The sequence below is a fragment of the Poecile atricapillus genome, chromosome 34 (assembly GCF_030490865.1).
Source record: "Poecile atricapillus isolate bPoeAtr1 chromosome 34, bPoeAtr1.hap1, whole genome shotgun sequence".
Lineage (NCBI taxonomy): Eukaryota > Metazoa > Chordata > Aves > Passeriformes > Paridae > Poecile > Poecile atricapillus.
Window position 1 is genome coordinate 3,294,593 of NC_081282.1, and position 16,360 is coordinate 3,310,952.

At 52.6% G+C, this 16,360-nt stretch overlaps 1 protein-coding gene and 1 long non-coding RNA gene across 2 annotated transcripts; both read right to left on the reverse strand.

Annotated features, from left to right (window-relative positions):
• Window positions 1–690: 690 nt before the first annotated feature.
• Window positions 691–1,572, reverse strand: LOC131590646 (uncharacterized). The gene is made up of 2 exons (XR_009280180.1): window positions 1,256–1,572; window positions 691–972 (listed from the first exon to the last, which is right to left on the reverse strand). It is a non-coding gene; the product is annotated as an uncharacterized LOC131590646 (long non-coding RNA).
• A 5,284-nt stretch (window positions 1,573–6,856) lies between these two features.
• Window positions 6,857–15,868, reverse strand: LOC131590693 (mucin-2-like). The gene is made up of 5 exons (XM_058860958.1): window positions 15,850–15,868; window positions 15,172–15,774; window positions 15,025–15,081; window positions 13,101–14,925; window positions 6,857–8,513 (listed from the first exon to the last, which is right to left on the reverse strand). The coding sequence occupies exons 2-5, from the start codon at window positions 15,656–15,658 to the stop codon at window positions 6,857–6,859; spliced, it is 4,026 nt and encodes a 1,341-aa protein (XP_058716941.1). The 5' UTR covers window positions 15,659–15,774; window positions 15,850–15,868.
• Window positions 15,869–16,360: the final 492 nt, after the last annotated feature.

Genomic DNA, 16,360 nt, shown 5'->3' on the forward strand with positions numbered 1-16,360 from the left:
TCAAAATCCACCCAAAAAATGGGAATTTTTACCCCAAAATCCGCCCCAAAATCCACCCAAAAAATGAAAATGTTTACCCCAAAATCCACCCCCAAAATCGGCATTTTTACCCCAAAATCCGCCCCAAAATCCACCCAAAAAATGGGATTTTTTATCCCAAATTCCACCCCCAAAATCGCCATTTTTTACCCCCAAATCCGCCCCAAAATTCAGCCAAAAAAGGGAATTTTTACCCCAAAATCCACCCAAAAAATGGGAATTTTTACCCCCAAATCCACCCCAAAAATGGGAATTTTTACCCCAAAATCCGCCCCAAAAATGGGAATTTTTACCCCCAAAAAACAGGAATTTTACCCCAGAAATCCGCCCCAAAATTGGGATTTTTTACCCCAAAATCCACCCCCAAAAACCAGGAATTTTACCCCAAAAATCCAACCCCAAACTGGGAATTTTTACTCCAAAGTCCACCCCAAAAATGGGAATTTTTGCCCTAAAATCCACCCCAAAACTTGGAATTTTCATCCCAAAATCCACCCCCAAATTCACATTTTTTTACCCCCAAATTGCGAATTTTAACCCTAAAATTTACCCCCAAAACCCGGAATTTTTACCCCAAAACTCGCTCCAAAAATGGAGATTTTTTACCCCCAAATCCACCCCCAAATTGGGACTTTTTTACCCCAAAATCCACCCAAAAATCCGCCCCAAAAACGGGAATTTTTACCCCAAAATCCACCCTTGAAATGGGAATTTTCACCTCCATATCCACTCCAAAAATGGGGATTTTTTACCCCAAAATCCACTCTGAAAATGGCAATTTTTACTCCAAAATCCACCCCCAAAACGGGAATTTTTACCCCAAAATCCACCCCAAAAAAGGGAATTTTTTAACCCAAAATCCAACCCAAAAATCGGAATTTTTTACCCCAAAATCCACCTCTAAAATAGGAATTTTTTACCCCAAAATCCACCCTGAAAATGGGAAATTTTTACCCCAAAAAAGGGAATTTTCCACCCCAAAATCCACCCCAAAAAAGGGAATTTTTACCCCAAAATCCAACCCAAAAATGGGAATTTTTTTACCCCAAAATCCACCCAAAAATGGGAATTTTTTTACCCCAAAATCCACCCTGAAAATGGGAAATTTTTACCCCAAAAATGGGAATTTTTACCCCAAAATCCACCCCAAAAAAAAAAAATTTTTACCCCCCAAAACCCAACCCAAAAATGGGAATTTTTTTACCCCAAAATCCACCCAAAAATGGGAATTTTTACCCCAAAATGGGAATTTTCCACCCCAAAATTCACATTTTCCACCCCAAAATTCACATTTTTCACCCCAAATCCCCTCCCATCAACCCCCACCCCCAAAATTCACATTTTTCACCCCCAAAACTGAAATTTCCACCCCTAAAACTCCGTTTTTTACCCCAAAATTCCAGTTTTTAACCCAAAATTCCAGTTTTTAACCAAAAATTCCAGTTTTTAACCCAAAATTTGATGTTTTTGGTTTTGACCCCAAATTCCCCCGAAATGAACCCAAAATTTCCCCTCCCCTCCCCCATCCTGGATGCTCACCCCGCTGCGGCCACCGCGTCACCCCAAAGCTTCAACCTGAAAAATCCACCCCAAAATCCCGGTTTTTCACCCCAAAATCCACCCCCAGAAATGGGAATTTTCATCCTGAAATTTACCCCAAAAATGGGAATTTTTACCCCAAAATTCAACCCTAAAAATGGGAATTTTTACCCCAAAAACTGAGAATTTTTATCCTGAAATTTACCCCAAAAATGGAAATTTTAACCCTAAAACTCAACCTAAAAATGGGAATTTTTAGCCCAAAATCCACCCCAAAATCCCGGTTTTTCACCCCAAAATCCACCCCCAGAAATGGGAATTTTTTATCCTGAAATTTACCCCAAAAATGGGAATTTTTAATCCAAAATTCAACCCTAAAAATGGGAATTTTTACCCCCAAAAATTGGGAATTTTTATCCTGAAATTTACCCTAAAAATGGGAATTTTCAGCCCCAAATCCACCCCAAAATCCCGGTTTTTCACCCCAAAATCCACCCTCAAAAATGGGAATTTTTATCCTGAAATTTACCCTAAAAATGGGAATTTTTACCCCAAAATTTACCCTAAAAATGGGAATTTTTACCCCAAAATTTACCCTAAAAATGGGAATTTTTACCCCAAAAATTGGGAATTTTAATCCTGAAATTTACCCCAAAAATTGGAATTTTTACCCCAAAATTCAACCCTAAAAATGGGAATTTTTACCCCAAAAATTGGGAATTTTAACCCTAAAACTCAACCTAAAAATGGGAATTTTTACCCCAAAATTCAACCCTAAAATGGGATTTTTCAGCCCCAAATCCACCCCAAAATCCCGGTTTTTCACCCCAAAATCCGCCCCCAGAAATGGGAATTTTCATCCTGAAATTTACCCCAAAAATGGGAATTTTTACCTCAAAAATTGGGAATTTTAATCCTAAAACTCGACCTAAAAATGGGAATTTTTACCCCAAAATTCAACCCTAAAATTGGAATTTTTACCCCAGAAATTGGGAATTTTTATCCTGAAATTCAACCCTAAAAATGGGAATTTTAACCCCAAAATCCACCCCCAAAAATGAGAATTTTAACCCCAAAAATTGGGAATTTTAACCCTAAAACTCCACCTAAAAATGGGAATTTTTACCCCAAAATTCACCCTAAAAATAGGAAATTTTACCCTGAAATTTAACCCAAAAAAAATGAGAATTTTTCACACCAAAAATGAGAATTTTCACCCCAAATTCACCCAAAAATTGAGAATTTTCACCCAAAAATGAAAGTTTTGACCCCAAAATTCACCGAGCACAACTCAGCCCAAATTCCACCTCAAAAATTCACCCAAAACTTGGAATTTTTACCCTAAAATCCAACTAAAAAATGGGAATTTTCACCTTAAAATTCCTGTAAAAGTTGGGAATTTTTACACTAAAATTCACCCCCAAAATGGGAATTTTTAATCCCAAAATCCTCCCAAAAATGGGAATTTCTACCCAAAAAACGGGAATTTTTATCCTAAAATCCGCCCTGAAAATTGGGAATTTCTACCACAAAAAATGGGAATTTTCACCCTGAAAATTGGGAATTTTTGCCCTAAAAACCACCCAAAAATTGGGAATTTTTACCCCAAAAATTGGGAATTTCCACCCTAAAATCCACCCCAAAAATTGGGAATTTTTACCCCTAAAACTGGGAATTTTCACTCTAAAATCGACGCCCAAAAACGGGAATTTTCACCCCAAAATCCACCCAAAAATTGGGAATTTTTACCCCAAAAATTGGGAATTTTTACCCCAAAAATTGGGAATTTTCACCCCAAAAAATGGGAATTTTTACCCCAAAATCCACCCCCAAAACTGGGAATTTTCACCCCAAAATCCACCCAAAAATTGGGAATTTTCACCCCAAAAAATGGGAATTTTTACCCCAAAATCCGGGAATTTTCACCCTAAAATCCACCCCCAAAACTGGGAATTTTTACCCCAAAATCCGGGAATTTTTACCCCAAAATCCAGGAATTTTTACGCCTAAAATTGGGAATTTTTACCCCCAAAACTGGGAATTTTTACCCCAAAATCCACCCAAAAATTGGGAATTTTTACCCTAAAAACCCGGGATTTTTTACCCCAAAATCTGGAAATTTTTACCCCTAAAATTGGGAATTTTTACCCCAAAATTGGGAATTTTTACCCCTAAATCCACCCAAAAATTGGGAATTTTTACCCCAAAATCCTCCCCCAACACCGGGAATTTTTACCGCTAAAATTGGGAATTTTTACCCCAAAATCCGGGAATTTTTACCCCAAAATTGGGAATTTTTACCCCTAAAATTAAGAATTTTTACCCCCAAAATTGGGAATTTTTACCCCTAAAATTGGGAATTTTTACCCCAAAAACCGGGAATTTTTACCCCTAAAACTGAGAATTTTTACCCCAAAATCCACCCAAAAATTGGGAATTTTTACCCCAAAAACCCGGGTATTTTTACCCCTAAAATTGGGAATTTTTACCCCTAAAATTGGGAATTTTTACCCCAAAAATTGGGAATTTTCACCCCAAAAAATGGGAATTTTTACCCCAAAATCCAGGAATTTTTACCCCTAAAATTGGGAATTTTCACCCCTAAAATTGGGAATTTTTACCCCAAAATCCAAGAATTTTTACCCCCAAAATTCGGGTATTTTTACCCCAAAATCCGGTAATTTTAACCCCAAAATCCGGGAATTTTAACCCCAAAACTGGGAATTTTTACCCTTAAATTGGGATTTTTTACCCCAAAATCCGGGAATTTTTACCCCTAAAATTGGGAATTTTTACCCCAAAATCCGGGAATTTTTACCCCAAAATCCGGGAATTTTCACCCCCAAAACCCGGGAATTTTTACCCCAAAAATCGGGATTTTTTACCCCTAAAATTGGGAATTTTTACCCCAAAAATTGGGAATTTTTACCCCAAAAAATCGGGAATTTCCCCCCAAGCCCCGCCCCCTCCCCCTTTGGCCCCGCCCCCTTTTCCCTTGGCCCCGCCCCCCGGTCTCACCTCAGCCAATCGCCTGCAGGGGGAGGGGCCAAACCCGGAAGTGCCGCCACCGATTCCACCGAAGGGGGCGTGGCCTCGGCCTTGGCCACGCCCATTTTGGGGCTAAAAATCCCCAAAATCCGGGGCCGGGACCCCCCAAAATTACCAAATTTTACCAAGAACTCCCAAATTTCACCTCCAAATTCCCAAAATCCCCAAAATTCGGGGCCGGGACCCCCCAAAATTCCCAAATTTCACCAGGAACCCCCCAAAATTCCCAAATTTTACCAGGAACACCCCAAAATTCACTGGGAATCCCAAAAATCCCAAATTTCACCTCCAAACTCCCAAAATTCCCCAAAATCCGGGGCCGGGACCCCCCAAAATTTCCAAATTTCACCGGGAACCCCCCAAAATTCACTGGGAACCCCCAAAATTCCCAAATTTCACCTCCAAACTCCCAAAATTCCCCAAAATCCGGGGCCGGGACCCCCCAAAATTCCCAAATTTCACCGGGAACCCCCCAAAATTCACTGGGAACCCCCAAAATTCACTGGGAACCCCCAAAATTCCCAAAATCCGGGGTCAGGACCCCCCAAATTTCACCAGGAACCCCCAAAATTCCCAAATTTTACCAGGAACACCCCAAAATTCACCTCCAAACTCCCAAATTCCAAGCCAGGACCCCCCAAATTCCCAAAATTCAAGGTTGGGACCCCCCAAATTCCCAAAATCCGCGACCGAGACCCCCAAATTCCACCAGGACCCCCCAAATCCTCAAAACCTGGAGCTGGGACCCCCCAAATTCCCAAAATCCGGGACCGAGACCCCCAAATTCCACCAGGACCCCAAATTTCACCTCCAAATCTTTAAAATCTGAGACCAGAACCCCAAAATTCCACCAGAAACCCCCAAATCCTTAAAATCCAGGGCTGGGACCCCCCAAATTCCCAAATTTCACCTCCAAATTCCAAAAATCCGGGGCTGGGACCCCCAAAATCCCAAATTTCACCTCCAAATCCCCAAAATCCGGGATTGGGACCCCCCAAATTTCACCAGAAACCCCAAAATTTTCAAAACCTGAGACCAGGACCCCCAAATTCCCAAAATCCGGGGTTGGGACCCCCAAATTTTACCAAAAAACCCCAAATTCCACCTCCAAATTCCCAAAATCTGAGACCAGAACCCCACAAATTCCCAAAATCCGGGGCTGGAACCCCCAAATTCCCAAATTTCACCTCCAAATTCCCAAAATCCGGGACCAAGACCCCAAAATTCCACCAGGACCCCAAATTTCACCTCCAAATTCTCAAAATCTGGGATCAGGACCCCCAAATTCCCAAATTTCAACTCCAAACTCCCAAATTTGAGGCTGAGACCCCCAAATTCCCAAAATCTGAGACCAGAACCCCCCAAATCCCCAAAATCCAGGGCTGGAACCCCCAAATTCCCAAAATCCGGAACCGGGACCCCCCAAATTCCACCAGGAACCCCCAAATCCTCAAAACCTGGAGCTGGGACCCCCCAAATTCCCAAATTTCACCTCCAAATCCTCAAAATCCACAACTGAGACCCCCCAAATTCCCAAAATCCTTCACCAGGACCCCAAATTTCACCTCCAAATCCTCAAAATCCAGGATTGGAACCCCCAAATTCCCAAAATTCGGGGTCGGGACCCCCCAAATTCCCAAAATCTGAGACCAGGATCCCCAAATTCCCAAATTTCACCTCCAAACTCCCAAATTCCCAAAATCTGCGATGGAGACCCCAAAATTTCACCTCCAAATCCTCGAAATCCAAGGCTGGGACCCCCAAAATCCCAAAATTTGGGGCCAGGACCCCCAAATTCCCAAATTTCACCTCCAAATTCCCAAACTCCTTCACCAGGACCCCAAATTCCCAAATTTCACCTCCAAATTCCCAAAATCCAGGCTTGGAACCCCCAAATTCCCAAAATCCGGAACCGGGACCCCCCAAAATTCCACCAGGACCCCAAATTTCACCTCCAAATCCTCAAAATCCAGGTTTGGGACCCCCAAATCCTCAAAATCTGAGATCAGGACCCCCAAATTCCCAAAATCCAGGGCCGGGACCCCCAAATTTCACCAAAAACCCCCAAATTCCACCTCCAAATTCCCAAAATTCGGGGTCAGGACCCCCCAAATTCCCTTTTTTTTGGGGGGGGTGGGGGGAGGGGCCAACCCTTCCAGCACCCCTCCCCCACCATCCCAAGCTCCTCCCCCTTTTTCCTTCCTCTTCCTCTTCCTCATTCTCATCTTCCTCACTGGGCGGGGCTCACCCAATTCCCCCAGCTCACCCCTCCCCCACTCCCCGCCCATCCCCCCCCTCCCCCATCCTGCGCCCCTCCCCCCTCCCCCGCCCAGCTCGCCGCTGCTGTTGCCCCTCCCCCACCCGATGACGACGACGACGATGACGTCACCGCCGCCCCTCCCCCGTACTGGTTCCCAGTCACCGCCCCGTACTGGGCGGAGCCCTCGGCGGCCCCGCCCCCTCCCGATGACGCGGCAGCGGCAGCGGCGGCGCCGGACGCCGCGTACTGGGCGGCGCTGGCCGCGTACTGGGCGTACTGGGAGCCGTCCGTGGCGTACTGGGAGCCGTCGGCGGCGCCGTACTGGGAGTACTGGGAATACTGGGAAGCCAACTGGGCGTACTGGTACTGGTACTGGGCGCTGAGCTGGGAGGCGGAGCTATACTGGGAGGAGGCGGGGCTATACTGAGAGGAGGCGGGGCTGTACTGGGAGTACTGGGAGGAGGAGGCGGGGCTATACTGGGAGGAGGAGGAGCCGTACTGGGAGTACTGGGAGGAGTACTGGGCCATGCGGGCGGCCATACTGGGCGTCATGGCGAAGGGGGAGGGGCTTCGAGGCGTGGCCCCGCCCATGGCCCCGCCCCTCCCGTGGTAGCAGCAACCGCGGTGGCCGCAGGGGCTGATCCGATTGGCCGCCGCCATCGAGGCCACGCCCACGTTGCCGTGGAAACGGTGCAGGCAAGCCCCGCCCCCCAAGCGACCGGAGCAACCAAGCCCCGCCCCCAGGTTGCCGTGGAAACGGTGCAGGCAAGCCCCGCCCCCTCCCAGACGAGGCCACGCCCCCCCGGCCACGCCCCTTTGGAGGAAGGGGGAGGAAGAGGAGCGAGGGCTCCACCCCCCGCCGCGGGTGGGCGTGGCCAAAAAGGGCGCGGCCGCTCGCTGGAAGGAGGCGGAGCCTGGGCTGCGAGCGGCCAATAAGGGGAAAGGACCCCCCCCACGCCCCGCCCCTCCCCGCCCGGCGGCGGCCAATGAGAGCAGAGAACCGGGGGGGCGTGGCGACGGCCTCAGGCCACGCCCCCCGCCCGGGGTGAGAGCCAATAGCGAGCCAGGGGGGCGGGGCCCCGCCGAGGCCACGCCCACCGCGCCGGGTTTGAGTGACAGCAGGGGCGTGGCCGAGGTGGGCGTGGCTGATGAAGAGGATGATGATGATGAGGAGGAAGTGGGCGTGGCCGTGGCGGGAGTGGGCGTGGCCGTGGGGGAGGCGGGGACTGAGGGCGTGGCCGGGGTGGGCGTGGCCGTGGTGGCGGCAGGAGGGGGAGGGGAGGAGGAGGAGGAAGGAGGAGGGGGAGGGGCGGCCTCGGGCGCGGCTTCGGGCGCGGCCTCGGAGGAGGAAGAGGAGGAGGAAGAGGAAGAGGAGGAAGAGGAAGAGGAGGAGGAAGAGGAGGAGGAAGAGGAAGAGGAGGAGCTGGAGGAGGAAGAGGAGGAGCTGGAGGAGGAGGAGGAGGAGGAAGAGGAGGAGGAGGAGGAGGAGGAAGAGCGGCGGCGTTTGCGCCGGGGGACGGCGACGGCGGCGGCGGCGCCGGAAGGGGCGGAGCCTTCGGGCGGGGCCGCGCCGGAGCCCTCGGGGGGCGGAGCTTGGGCGGGCGGGGCCGCGACGGCGCTCGGGGACCTGCGGGGAGGAAGAGGAGGGGTCAGAGGGGAGGGGGAGGGGCTAAAGAGGGGGGAGGGGCCTTGGGGACACTGGGGACACTGGAGTGACCACTGGGGACACTGGGGTGACCACTGGGGACACTGGGGTGACCACTGGGGACATTGGAGTGACCACTGGGGATACTGGAGTGACCACTGGGGACACTGGAGTGACCACTGGGGACACTGGGGTGACCACTGGGGACATTGGAGTGACCACTGGGGCCACTGGAGTGACCACTGGGGATACTGGAGTGACCACTGGGGACACCGGGATGACCACTGGGGACACTGGGGTGACCACTGGAGTGACCACTGGGGACACTGGAGTGACCACTGGGGATACTGGGAACACTGGGGTGACCACTGGGGACACTGGGGTGACCACTGGGAACACTGGAGTGACCACTGGAGTGACCACTGGGGACACTGGGGACACTGGAGTGACCACTGCAGTGACCACTGGGGACACTGGAGTGACCACTGGGGACACTGGGGACACTGGGGTGACCACTGGGGACACTGGAGTGACCACTGGGGATACTGGGGACACTGGGGACACTGGGGTGACCACTGGGGACACTGGAGTGACCACTGGGGACACTGGGGACACTGGAGTGACCACTGGGGTGACACTGGGGACACTGGAGTGACCACTGGAGTGACCACTGGGGACACTGGGGTGACCACTGGGGACACTGGAGTGACCACTGGGGACACTGGGGTGACCACTGGAGTGACCACTGGGGACACTGGGGACACTGGGGTGACCACTGGAGTGACCACTGGGGACACTGGGGACACTGGAGTGACCACTGGAGTGACCACTGGGGATACTGGGGACACTGGGGACACTGGAGTGACCACTGGGGACACTGGAGTGACCACTGGGGACACTGGACATTCCTGAACTGACCCTCAGGGGACACCGTACAGGGGTGGGCGTGGCCTCAACAGCCCCGTGTCAATCATGTGGCTCCTCCCCTTAACCCCATATAAGGAAAAAGGGGCGTGGCTTTAACACCTGTCAATCACACAGCTCCCCCCTTATCCCCATATAAGGAAAAAGGGGCGTGGCTTTAACACCTGTCAATCACATGACTCCTCCCTGTATCCCCATATAAGGAAAAAGGGGTGTGGCTTTAACACCTGTCAATCACATGGCTCCGCCCCTTAACCCCATAGAAGGAAAAGGGGGCGTGGCTTTAACACCTGTCAATCACATGGCTCCGCCCCTTAACCCCATAGAAGGAAAAGGGGGCGTGGCTTTAACACCTGTTAATCACGCGACTCCTCCACCCCATATAAGGAAAAAGGGGCGTGGCCTCACCAATGTCAATCATGTTACTCCTCCCCATATCCCCATATAAGGAAAAAGGGGGCGTGGCCTTAACACCTGTCAATCATATGGCTCCTCCCCTTAACCCCAAATAAGGAAAAAGGGGCGTGGCCTAAACACCTGACAATCACATGACTCCTCCCTGTATCCCCATATAAGGAAAAAGGGGCGTGGCTTTAACACCTGTCAATCACACGGCTCCTCCATTTAACCCCATATAAGGAAAAAGGGGTGTGGCCTTAACACCTGTCAATCACATTACTCCTCCCCTTATCCCCATATAAGGAAAAAGGGGCGTGGCTTTAACACCTGTCAATCACATGACTCCTCCCCTTATCCCCATGTAAGGAAAAAAGGGGGCGTGGCCTCACCAGCCAATCAGGAGCGTAAAGGGGCGTGGCCGTGGAAAAAGGGGCGGGGAAATCGCAGGATCCGACCAATGGGAGCGCGAGGGGGGGGCGGGGCCGTAACACCTGTCAATCACACGGCTCCTCCCCTTAACCCAAATAAGGAAAAAGGAGGCGTGGCCCTAACACCTGTCAATCACACGACTCCTCCCTTATCCCCATATAAGGAAAAAGGGGCGTGGCCTTAGCACCTGTCAATCGTGTGGCTCCTCCCCTTAACCCCATATAAGGAAAAGGGGCGTGGCATAAACACCTGTCAATCACACGGCTCCTCCCCTTAAACCCAAATAAGGAAAAAGGTGCGTGGCTTTAATACTTGTCAATCACATGACTCCTCCCTCATCCACATATAAGGGAAAGGGGGCGTGGCTTTAACACCTGTCAATCACATGACTCCTCCCTGTATCCCCATATAAGGGAAAAGGGGCGTGGCTTTAACACCTGTCAATCATGTTGCTCCTCCCTTTAACCCCAAATAAGGAAAAGGGGGCGTGGCCTCACCAGTGTCAATCATGTGACTCCTCCCTTATCCCCATATAAGGAAAAATGGGCGTGGCCTCATAAGTGTCAATCATGTGACACCTCTTATCCCCAAATAAGGAAAAGGGGGCGTGACTTTAACACCTGTCAATCACGTGACTCCTCCCTGTATCCCCAAATAAGGAAAAGGGGGCGTGGCTTTAACGCCTGTCAATCACATGGCTCCTCCCCGTATCCCCATATAAGGAAAAAGGGGCGTGGCTTAAACACCTGTCAATCACGTGACTCCTCCCTTAACCCCATAGAAGGAAAAAGGGGCGTGGCCTCACCAGTGTCAATCATGTGACTCCTCCTCTTATCCCCATATAAGGAAAAAGGGGCGTGGCTTTAACACCTGTCAATCACATGGCTCCTCCCCTTAACCCCATATAAGGAAAAAGGGGTGTGGCTTTAACACCTGTCAATCACATGACTCCTCCCCCTATCCCCATATAAGGAAAAAGGGGCGTGGCTTTAACACCTGTCAATCATGTTGCTCCTCCCCTTAACCCCATATAAGGAAAAAGGGGCGTGGCCTCAACACCTGTCAATCACATGACTCCTCCCTTAACCCCAAATAAGGAAAAAGGGGCATGGCTTTAACACCTGTCAATCACCTGACTCCTTCCTGTATCCCCATATAAGGAAAAGGGGGTGTGGCCTCACCAGTGTCAATCATGTGATTCCTCCCCTTAACCCCATATAAGGAAAAAGGGGCGTGGCTTTAACACCTGTCAATCACATGACTCCTTCCCTTAACGCCAAATAAGGGAAAAGGGGCGTGGCCCTAACACCTGTCAATCACATGACGCCTCCCTGTATCCCCAAATAAGGAAAAAGGGGCGTGGCTTTAACACCTGTCAATCATGTGGCTTCTCCCCTTAACCCCATATAAGGAAAAAAGGGGGCGTGGCCTCACCAGCCAATCAGGAGCGTAAAGGGGCGTGGCCGTGGAAAAAGGGGCGGGGAAATCGCAGGATCCGACCAATGGGAGCGCGAGGGGGCGGGGCCTTAACACCTGTCAATCACACGGCTCCTCCATTTAACCCCATATAAGGAAAAAAGGGGCGTGGCTTTAACACCTGTCAATCACATGACTCCTCCCCTTAAACCCCATATAAGGAAAAAAGGGGCGTGGCTTCAACACCTGTCAATCACGTGACTCCTTCCTGTATCCCCATATAAGGAAAAGGGGGTGTGGCCTCACCAGTGTCAATCATGTGACTCCTCCCCTTATCCCCATATAAGGAAAAGGGGGCGTGGCTTTAACACCTGTCAATCACACGGCTCCTCCCCTTAACCCCATATAAGGAAAGAGGAGCGTGGCTTTAACACCTGTCAATCATGTTGCTCCTCCCTTTAACCCCAAATAAGGAAAAAGGGGCGTGGCCTCAACACCTGTCAATCACATGACTCCTCCTCTTAACCCCAAATAAGGAAAAAAGGGGGCGTGGCCTCACCACCCAATCAGGAGCCTAAAGGGGCGTGGCCGGGGGAAAAGGGGGCAGGGAAACGGCGGGATCCGACCAATGGGGGCGTGAGGGGGGCGGGGCCTTAACACCTGTCAATCACACGGCTCCTCCCATTAACTCCAAATAAGGAAAAAGGGGCGTGGCCCTAACACCTGTCAATCACACAGCTCCTCCCCTTAACACCAAATAAGGGAAAAGGGGCGTGGCCTAAACACCTGTCAATCACACGGCTCCTCCCCTTATCCCCATATAAGGAAAAAAGGGGGCGTGGCCTCACCAGCCAATCAGGAGCCTAAAGGGGCGTGGCCGGGGGGAAAGGGGGCGGGGAAACGGCGGGATCCGACCAATGGGAGCGCGAGGGGGGGCGGGGCCTTACCACCTGTCAATCACACGGCTCCTCCCCTTATCCCCGAATAAGGAAAAAGGGGCGTGGCCTAAACACCTGTCAATCACACGGCTCCTCCCTGTATCCCCATATAAGGAAAAAAGGGGGTGTGGCCTCCCCAGCCAATCAGGAGCCTAAAGGGGCGTGGCCGGGGGGAAAAGGGGGCGGGGAAAGGGCGGGATTCGACCAATGGGAGCACGAGGGGGGGCGTGGCCTTAACACCTGTCAATCACACGGCTCCTCCCCTTAACCCCATATAAGGAAAAAAGGGGCGTGGCTTCAACACCTGTCAATCATGCAACTCCTCCCTTAACCCCATATAAGGAAAAAGGGGCGTGGCCTCACCACCCAATCAGGAGCCTAAAGGGGCGTGGCCGGGGGGGGAAAGGGGGCGGGGAAATCGCAGGATCCGACCAATGGGAGTGCGAGGGGGGCGGGGCCTTACCCGGTGGGCGGGGCCGGCGAGGGCGGGGCGGAGTCGGAAGAGCTGGAACTGGAGTCGGAGTCGGAGTCGGAGTCGGACGAGGAGGAGGAGGAGGAGGAGGAGGAGGAAGACGAGGAGGAGGAGGAGCTCTTGGTGGTGACGTCAGCGGTGGGCGGGGCCACGCCGGGAGCCGCCGGAACGGTGGAACTGGTGATACTGGGAGCACTGGGAGCCGCTGGAACGGTGGAACTGGTGATACTGGGAGCACTGGGAGCCGCTGGAAGGGTGGAACTGGTGATACTGGGAGCACTGGGAGCCGCTGGAAGGCTCGTACTGGTGTTACTGGTTATACTGGGAGCACTGGGAGCTGCAGAAATGGTGATACTGGGAGCACTGGGAGCCGCTGGGACGCTCGTACTGGTGTTACTGGTGATACTGGGAGCACTGGGAGCCGCAGCCATGACGGTACTGGTGTTACTGGTGATACTGGGAGCCGCAGGAATGGTGGTGCTGGTCATACTGGGAGCACTGGGAGCTGCTGGAAGGCTCGTACTGGTGTTACTGGTTATACTGGGAGCACTGGGAGCCGCTGGGACGCTCGTACTGGTGTTACTGGGAGCACTGGGAGCCCCATCTTTGATGGTACTGGTTATACTGGTGGTACTGGGAGCCGCAGGAACGCTCATACTGGTGTTACTGGGAGCACTGGGAGCCGCAGGAACGTTCATACTGGTCATACTGGGAGCACTGGGAGCCGCTGGAACGCTCGTACTGGTTATACTGGGAGAACTGGGAGCCGCAGCTTTGATGGTACTGGTGTTACTGGGAGCACTGGGAGCCGCTGGGACGCTCGTACTGGTGTTACTGGGAGCACTGGGAGCCCCATCTTTGATGGTACTGGTTATACTGGTGGTACTGGGAGCCGCAGGAACGCTCATACTGGTGTTACTGGGAGCACTGGGAGCCGCAGGAACGTTCATACTGGTCATACTGGGAGCACTGGGAGCCGCTGGAACGCTCATACTGGTGTTACTGGGAGCACTGGGAGCCGCAGGAACGTTCATACTGGTCATACTGGGAGCACTGGGAGCCGCTGGAACGCTCGTACTGGTTATACTGGGAGAACTGGGAGCCGCAGCTTTGATGGTACTGGTGTTACTGGGAGCACTGGGAGCCGCAGGAATGGTCGTACTGGTCATACTGGGAGCCGCAGGCTTGATGGTACTGGTGTTACTGGTGATACTGGGAGCACTGGGAGCCACAGCCAGGCCTGTACTGGTGATACTGGGAGCACTGGGAATGCTCTGAGGTGCAGCACTGGTCATACTGGGAGCACTGGGAGCCACGGCCGTGCCTGTACTGGTCGTACTGGGAGCACTGGGAGCCGCAGGTTTGACGGTACTGGTGTTACTGGTTATACTGGGAGCACTGGGAGACACGGCCACGCCCCTACTGGTGACACTGGGAGCCAAACTGGTCATACTGGTGTTACTGGGAGCCAAACTGGTCATACTGGTGTTACTGGGAGCCAAACTGGTCATACTGGGACGAGCCGGACTGGTCAAACTGGTTGGACTGGTCACAGTGGCCGGAGCTGGACTGGTCAAACTGGTCACACTGGTCTGAGCTGGACTGGTCAAACTGGTTGGACTGGTGACGGTGGCCGGAGCTGGACTGGTCAAACTGGGACGAGTTGGACTGGTCAAACTGGTTGGACTGGTCAAACTGGTCAAACTGGTGGCGGTGGCCGGAGCCGGACTGGTCACTCCAGTCACACCAGTGGCCTTCTGAGCACTGGTCAAACTGGTTTGAGTTGGACTGGTCAAACTGGTCACACCGGTTGGAGCTGAACTGGTCAAACTGGTCAAACTGGTCACACTGGTTGGAACCGGACTGGTCAAACTGGTGGCGATGGCCGGAGCCGGACTGGTCACACTGGTTTGACTGGGACTGGTCAAACTGGTGGCGGTGGCCGGAGCTGAACTGGTCGTACTGGTCGGAGCTGGAGCGGTCAAACTGGTGACACTGGTTGGAGCCGGACTGGTCAAACTGGGACGAGTCGGACTGCTCAAACTGGTTGGACTGGTCAAACTGGTTGGAGCTGGACTGGTCAAACTGGGACGAGTCGGGCTGCTCAAACTGGTTGGACTGGTCAAACTGGTCACGCCGGTTGGAGCTGGACTGGTCAAACTGGGACGAGTTGGACTAGTCAAACTGGTCAAACTGGTCACAGTGGTTGGAGCCGGACTGGTCAAACTGGGACGAGTCGGACTGGTCAAACTGGTCACAGTGGTCAAACTGGTCACACTGGTTGGAGTCGGACTGGTCAAACTGGTCACACTGGTTGGAGCCGGACTGGTCAAACTGGTCACACTGGTGGCCTTGGCCGCGGCGTTGGTGGTCACGCTGGTCACGCCGCCGGTCAAACTGGTGTTACTGGTTAAACTGGTGTTACTGGTGTTACTGGTGTGGCTGGTGTGACTGGTCTGGCTGGTTGAACTGGTGTTACTGGTCATACTGGTCATACTGGTGTGACCGGTGTGTCCGGCGAGCCGGTGGCCGGTGGCCAGCGCCGCCATGGCCGTGGCTTTGGCGTTGGCGTCGGCGCTGGCCCTGAGGATGGCGGCGCCCAACGGGGAGACCCCGGAGGGGAGGGGCCGGGGGGGAAGGGCCGGGGAGAGACCGGAACCGGAAATGGCACCGGAAACACCGGAAACAACACCCGGAGTGACACCGGAACCACCGGAAATGGCACCGGAAACACCCGGAGTGACACCGGAAACACCGGAAGTGACACCGGGACCACCGGAAATGGCACCGGGACCACCGGAAGTGACACCGGAACCACCGGAAATGGCACCGGAAACACTGGAAGTGACACTGGAACCACCGGAAGTGACACCGGAACCGGAAGTGACACCCGGAGAGACACCGGAACCGACACCGGAACCACCGGAAACGGCACCGGAAACACCGGAAGTGACACCAGGACCACCGGAAGTGACCACAGGAGTGACTCCGGGACCGGAAGTGACACCGGGAGTGACACCGGAAGCTGAGGTGACACCGGAACCGGAAACAACACCCGGAGTGACACCGGAACTGACACCAGGACCACCGGAACCGACAATGGGACCACCGGAAATGGCACCGGGACCACCGGAAGTGACCCCAGGAGTGACACCGGAAGCAGCCACGGAAACACCGGAAGTGACCCCGGAAGTGACCCCAGAACCACCGGAAGTGACCCTGGGAGTGACCCCGGCAACACCCGGAGTGAC

Bases quoted from the DNA above. Each gene is read 5' to 3' on its own strand.
- LOC131590693 (XM_058860958.1), bottom strand. From the start codon at position 15,658: ATGGCGGCGCTGGCCACCGGCCACCGGCTCGCCGGACACACCGGTCAC. The intron at 15,082-15,171 runs GTTTGACCAGTC...TGACCGCTCCAG, and splicing joins GACCAGTCCAGCTCCAACCA to CTCCGACCAGTACGACCAGT. The intron at 14,926-15,024 runs GTCAAACCAGTG...TGACCAGTTCAG, and splicing joins CACCAGTTTGACCAGTCCCA to CTCCAACCGGTGTGACCAGT.